Source organism: Piliocolobus tephrosceles, chromosome 21 (genome assembly GCF_002776525.5).
Source record: "Piliocolobus tephrosceles isolate RC106 chromosome 21, ASM277652v3, whole genome shotgun sequence".
NCBI classification, from domain to species: Eukaryota; Metazoa; Chordata; class Mammalia; order Primates; family Cercopithecidae; genus Piliocolobus; species Piliocolobus tephrosceles.
In genome coordinates this window covers 45803452-45810350 of record NC_045454.1, presented here as the reverse complement: position 1 = coordinate 45810350, position 6899 = coordinate 45803452, and the positions used below count along the sequence as shown (strand labels likewise).

The window sequence follows — 6899 nt, the reverse complement described above, 5'->3', positions numbered from 1 at the left end:
TTTTTTTTTTTTTTTTTTTTTTTTTTTTTTTTTTTTTTTTTTTGAGATGTAGTTTCACTCTTGTTGCCCAGGCTGGAGTGCAATGGTGCAACCTCGGCTCACTGCAACCCCTGCCTCCTCGGTTCAAGCCATTCTCCAGAGTAACTGGGATTACAGGTGCCCACCACCACGCCCAGCTAACTTTTTTGTATTTGGTGGAGACAGGGTTTCACCGTGTTTGTCAGGCTGGTCTTGAACACCTGACCTCAGGTGATCCACCCACCTCAGCCTCTTAAAGTGCTGGGATTACAGGCATAAGCCACCATGCCCACCCTTCTAGTATACATTCTTAAAGGATGTTGTTCTTAAACTGTTACTAAAAATATTTCTCTGCTTACTTGGCTTTTATATGTTTTTCCTCCCACTGCACTATGATCTCCTTGGGGGAAGAACTGTGTCTATTTTATTTACTAATGTCTCCCATAAACAGCACAGATCAAGGCATGTAATAGGTATTCAATAAAAACAAGTTGAACGAGGCTGGGTGTGGTGGCTCATGCCCGTAATCCCAACAGTTTGGGAGGCCTATGCAGGCAGATTACTTGAGGTCAGGAGTTCGAGACCAGCCTGGCCAATATGGAGAAACTCCATCTTTACTAAAAATACAAAAATTAGCTGGATATGGTGACACACGCCTGTAATCCCAGAACTTTGGGAGGCCCGAGGCAGGTGAATCACTTGACATCAGGAGTTCAATACTGGTCTGGCCAACATAGTAAAACCCCGTCTCTACTAAAAATACCAAAATTAGCTGAGCATAGTGGTGGGCACCTGTAATCCCAGCTACTTGGGAGGCTGAAGCAGAAGAATCACTTGAACCCTGAGGCGGAGGTTGTAGTGAGCTGAGACTGCACCACTGCACTCCAGCCTGGGCGACAGAGTGAGACTCAGTCACACACAGACACACAAAAAAACCACACATTGAATGAATAAGTGAATAAGGAGTGACTATGCAGAAGGCCTTATTATGGATTTGATGAAAGGAGGAGTTTTCTTCTAGCAACAGGAATGTAAGCTGCCCCATCAGATTGGCCCTCCCTGCATAATGAAATATCAGCATTTTCCCCCATTCCCTCAGAACATACCCTGTGTATTCTTGTTCCCAGTGACTCTTGAGGATGGTCACATTGAATCCATTTGATGGGGATTCTCAGGTGACCAGGGCCTTTGTTTTGGTTTTTGTTTGTTTGTTTGTTTTTCTGGGTTTTTTTAGCCAAAGCAGAAGCTTGAGAGGCCCATCTGTGTTTCCTGGAGCACTGATGTGAAGGGTGGAGGATGGACATCCTCTGGCTGTGTGATCCTGGAAGCTTCTGAGATACATACCGTCTGCAGCTGTAATCAGATGGCAAATCTTGCTGTTATCATGGCTTCTGGGGAGCTCACGGTTAGTAATGATGATTTGTTCCCTGAGGCAGAGTATCTGCCTCCAAATCCAATGGGAAAATATTGATGAAACATCTGCTGTGTGTCTCCCAGGGGGTTGGGTGTTGTGGGACGGAGTCATGGGGACAGAAGGGGTAGGTGATATGCCTTTGCCCCTGCAGAACTTACAGTCTGGTTGGAAGGCCATGAAACTCAAATATACAATGAGAAATAATGACCCTAAATAGGGCCAGGCACAGGAGCAATCACAGATCTTACTTAATGAGCACCTACAGCATGCTGGGCTCTTTAAGTTAAGTGGTTTTAGACGCATTTCACAGAATGGGCAAAGTGGCCCATCTAGGCCTGAAGCTAGAAATTGGGGCAGGTGGAATTCAAATCTGGGGAAATCTCTTTCGACTAAAACATGCAAATGGGTCAAGAAGGAATGCTGTAAGAATTCAGAGGTGTTGGCCGGGCGCGGTGGCTCATGCCTGTCATCCCAGCACTTTGGAAGGCCAAGGCGGGTGCATCATGAGGTCAAGAGATTGAGACCATCCTGGTCAACATGGTGAAACCCCATCTCTACTAAGAATACAAAAATCAGCAGGGCGTGATGATGCATGCCTGTTGTCCCAGCTACTCCAGAGGTGGAGGCAGGAGAATCGCTTGAATCGCTTGAACCTGGGAGGCAGAGGTTGCAGTGAGCCGAGATGGCACCCCCGCAATCCAGCCTGGCAACAGAGCGAGACTCCGTCACACACACACACACACACACACACACACACAAGAATTCTGAAGTGTTTCCAAGGGAGCTGATGATAGATCGAGAGGAAACAGAATATGAAATAAGCCTTGGTGAATAAGTAGATTCGGCAGAGAGGAAGGACATCCTCATTAGTGTTGTAGAAAGCATCCTTTTGCCGGGCGCGGTGGCTCACGCCTGTAATCCCAGCACTTTGGGAGGCCGAGGCGGGTGGATCAGGAGGTCGGGCGATCGAGACCATCCTGCCTAACACGGTGAAACCCCGTTCTCTATTAAAAATACAAAAAATTAGTCGGGCGTGGTGGCGGGTGCCTGTAGTCCCAGCTACTCGGGAGGCTGAGGCAGGAGAATGGCGTAAACCCGGGAGGCAGAGCTTGCAGTGAGCCGAGATCACATCACTGCACTCCAGCTTGAGTGACAGAGTGAGACTCTGTTTCAAAAAAAAAAAAAAAAGTATCCTTTCCTATTATGGTAGACCCAACGTTTAATTCCCTCCCAGGGAGGCCATAAGTCCGTGTGGTTTTAAGGACCATGCGGCTTAGGATTTAAGAGAACTGGATCCAGAGCAAAACTGACTTAGTTTCAAGTCCCGTCTCTACCACTTTCTAGCTGTGTTTTCTTGGAAAAGCCACTTAACTTCTCTGCACTGAGCCCAGCTCTCATCTCAAAAATGAGAACAACAACACAAAATGCTGATGATCACTAGCATTTATATAGTATGTTTCTGGCACAGTTGTACTTTAAATGTTTTCTTTTAATCCTCCTACAACAACTCTGTAAGGTGGTTACCAATAATATTCTCTTTTTAACAGATGAGGAAACTGAGGGCAAAGAGCAGTTAAATGTCTTGTCCAAACTCATACAACTAGAAATTGGTCAGTTTTCTTTTCTTTTTTCTTTTTTTCTTTTTTGAGACTGAATTTCGCTCTTGTCACCCAGGCTAGAGTGCAGTGGTGCAATCTCGGCTCACTGCAACCTCCATCTCCCAGGTTCAAGTGGTTCTCCTGACTCAGCCTCCCAAGTAGCTGGGATTACAGGTGCCCACCACCATGCCCAGTTTTTTTTTATTTGGTAGAGACAGAGTTTTGCCATGTTGGCCAGGCTAGTCTTGAACCCCTGACCTCAGGTGATCCACCCACCTCAGCCTCCCAAATTGCTGGGATTACTGCGTCCAGTCAATGGTCAGTTTTCCTAACCACCTTGTGACGATATCGTAGAGAGGTGCTCATAAGATGGTGCCTGGCATATCTTTAACCCACAGAAAGCACTCGGATACATTTAAAATCAATTTTAAAGTTAATTATGAATAAATGGCATAGAAGAAGAACTTAACTTGTCATGTTCCACTCCTGAAGTTGGAGCATTCCTAAATGTCTGCATTATCAGCTGGGATGCAGTACAGGAAGGAAAATACACCCCAGGTATTTCAAACAGAAAGGGATTTAACACAGGGAAGTGGGTGCTCACAAAAATCTCTGGGACGGGATGGAGGAGTTGAAGTCAGGGGGCTGTCACTTCAATGTTGGCTTCAAGATCATCCCCCAATGCAGCTATAACTCAGAGGTCAGAAATTGCTGCTGTCGTTTTGCCACCCCACTCCACCGTGAAACTGGGGACTGGACAGTTGAAATGTGGAATTAAGCTCACTCCTGTCTGCCAAAAGCTGATATTTGCCTCCCTTCTGCATTCCAAGACATTCACAGATGTATCTCACTGGAGAACCTAAATTACTTCCAGGACCTTAGTTCCCAAGGATTCTGGGAGATGTAGTTTGTGGACATCCAGTCCCAGTAATACCTGGAGTAGCGCATAGGACAGGGCTGGGAACAGGTGCTGGTGGATGCCAGTTGATTGCAAAGGATAATGAAGGACAATATCTAGTTCACTGAGCGTTAGAGGGAGAAAAGGCCCCCAAGCTAATTTTGCCCGAGCCAGGGTGTTAGATAACTGGTCTTCCCACCTGGGGGGGATTTTGATCCCATTCTTAGGCCAACTATGGAATTCCTTCCTGACAGATGGACTTCTCCTTGTACGTCATTAGCCACGTGGGCATGATCATCTCCTTGGTGTGCCTCGTCTTGGCCATCGCCACCTTTTTGCTGTGTCGCTCCATCCGAAATCACATCACCTACCTCCACCTGCACCTCTGCGTGTGCCTCCTCTTGGCCAAGATCCTCTTCCTCGCCGGTATAGACAAGACTGACAATCAGGTCTACATCGCTGGGGCTGTGTCCCTACCAAACCCCATCTTCTCCCCACCTGCCTCAGCTCATTCCTACCCAATCCCCTCTACCCCGTTCCTACCTCAGGGCCTTTGCATAGGCTGTGCCCTCTGCCTGTAACACTCACTTCCCAGCTTCTCACCTGCTTGACTCCTTGTGATAGCTCTCAGTTCAAAATTACATCCCTGATCATGTTATGAATTCTAGCGGTTCCTCCTATTACTTGTTTTTGTTTGTTTGTTTGTTTGTTTGTTTGTTTTTGATACTGAGTTTCGCCCTTGTTGCCCAGGCTGGAGTGCAATGGCATGATCTTGGCTCACTGCAACCCCCTCCTCTTGGATTCAAGCAATTCTCCTGCCTCAGCCTCCTGAGTAGCTGGGAATACAGGCATGAGCCACTATGCCCTGCTAATTTTTTGGTACTTTTAGTAGAGACGGGGTTTCACCATTTTGGCCAGGCTAGTCCTGAACTCCTGACCTCAGGTGATCCACCTGCCTTGGCCTCCCAAAAAGTGCTGGGATTACAGGCTTGAGCCACAACACACAGCCCCTCCTATTACTTTCTAAACCAGAGGTTCTCTTCCTGGGTGCTTTTTCCCCCCAAGGGGAGACTTGGCACAACCTGGAGGAGCGTGCTACTGGGATCTAGAGGGTAGAGGTTAGGGATGCTGCTAAGGATCTTGTGGTGCACAAGACAGCCCTCCATGACGGAGGACGATCCTGCAATAATGTTACAAATGTCCATAATGCCACAGCTTGGAATCTCGACTTCTCTTTCTTTTTATTTTCTTCCTTCCTTCCTCCCTTCCTCCCTCCCTTCCTTCCTTCCTTCCTTCCTTCCTTCCTCCCTCCCTCCCTCCCTCCCTCCCTCCCTCCCTCTTTCTTTCTTTCTTTCTTTCTTTCTTTCTTTCTTTCTTTCTTTCTTTCTTTCTTTCTTTCTCTCTCTCTCTCTCTCTCTCTCTCTCTTTCTTGCTTCGCTTTGCTTTCTTTCTTTTTTTTTTTTTGAGACAGGGTCTTGCTATATCACCCAGGCTAGAGTGCAGTGGCTGAATCAGCTCATTACAGCCTCCCGGGCTCAAGCGATCCTCCCACCCCTGCCTCCCAAGTACCTGGGGCCACAGGCCTGTGCCACCACGTCTGGCTAATTTTTGTATTTTTTTTGTATAGAGACTGGGATTTTGTCATGTTGCCCAGGCTGGTCTCAAACTCCTGGGCTCAAATGACCTGCCTGCCTCAGCCTTCCAAAGTGCTGGGATTACAAGCATGAGCCACCACACCCAGCCAATAAAACTTTATTTACAAGGCAGGCAGTCAGCCTATGAGGTCTAGTTTGCTGAACTTGCCTATTTTCAACCATTCCCTAAAGTAGGGTGATCAACAGTCAGTTTTCCTAAAACTCTTCCTGTTTTAGAACTGAAAGTCATGCGTCTTGGGAAATCTCAGTTCCAGATAAACCAGGACCATGGGTCACCTTACCAGGAAGTGGTGCTGCCTGTGGTCAAGAACCACTGCCCATCTCTATAAGTGTTTGTGAGATGAATGAGTGAGCTAGGTTTGGGGAATTTCCAGCCGAGGAGTCTCTCTCTTCCTTTCTTCCTCTCGATTTCTCTCTGGGGTGGAGGATCCTGACGTGCATGCTTCTCCCCTCCAGATGGGCTGTGCCATCATCGCGGGCTTTCTGCACTACCTTTTCCTTGCCTGCTTCTTCTGGATGCTGGTGGAGGCTGTGATGCTCTTCTTGATGGTCAGAAACCTGAAGGTGGTGAATTACTTCAGCTCTCGCAACATCAAGATGCTGCACATCTGTGCCTTTGGTTATGGGCTGCCAGTGCTGGTGGTGGTGATCTCTGCCAGTGTGCAGCCACAGGGCTATGGAATGCATAATCGGTGAGTGACATCCTCTCTCTTCCTGAAGACCGTGCTGCCAAGGATCATAGTGATAATGACATGAGCAACAAGGAGAGTAACAACAGTAGCAGTAGTTGTGGCTACCATTTGTCGAGCTCTTACATTATGTGCTATTGGTTTCAGGACCACCATGTACAGGAGCACAGGTTGTGCACTGCACAAATCCAGGGTCACTACTATTTGAGATTTATGTTCCAGGAGGAGAATACCTAGTTTACCTAACTTGACTATTTTCCTTTTCTTGTGTGTATGACGTGGAAGGTGGGGGTGAAAGCGAGAGAGGAATACTTCTGCATGGTGGCGTGTGTCTGTAATTCCAGCTACACGGGAGGCTGAGGCAGGAGAATTGCTGAACCTGGGAGGCGGAGGTTGCAATGAACTGAGATCGCACCATTGCACCCCAGCCGGGGGAAAAAGAGTGAGACTTTATCAAAAAAAAAAAAAAAAAAAAAAGTGGGGGGAATATTGGGGTGCTGTTATTGAACATGACGGAATAGCTGTTGTGTAGTAAAAGCAGCTAATGTACACTAGAGACATAATAAAAAGAGGCAATCCTTTCTTCTTCCCTCCAACCCTCCCTCACTCCCTCCTTCCTCCCTTCTT

At 47.3% G+C, this 6899-nt stretch overlaps 1 protein-coding gene across 4 annotated transcripts in view; it reads left to right on the top strand.

The window, feature by feature from the left end:
- The window catches only part of ADGRE1 (adhesion G protein-coupled receptor E1), a 58824-nt gene that overhangs the window by 37058 nt on the left and 14867 nt on the right, over positions 1 to 6899 (top strand). For 3 of the 4 annotated variants that reach the window (XM_023186716.3, XM_023186714.3, XM_023186715.3), the window contains 3 exons: positions 1253 to 1423; positions 4183 to 4377; positions 6040 to 6275. In XM_023186716.3, coding sequence (XP_023042484.2) covers positions 1253 to 1423; positions 4183 to 4377; positions 6040 to 6275 — 602 coding nt within the window. The remainder of the gene's footprint in view (positions 1 to 1252; positions 1424 to 4182; positions 4378 to 6039; positions 6276 to 6899) is intronic. The other variant, XR_002725281.2, reaches the window with a different exon arrangement.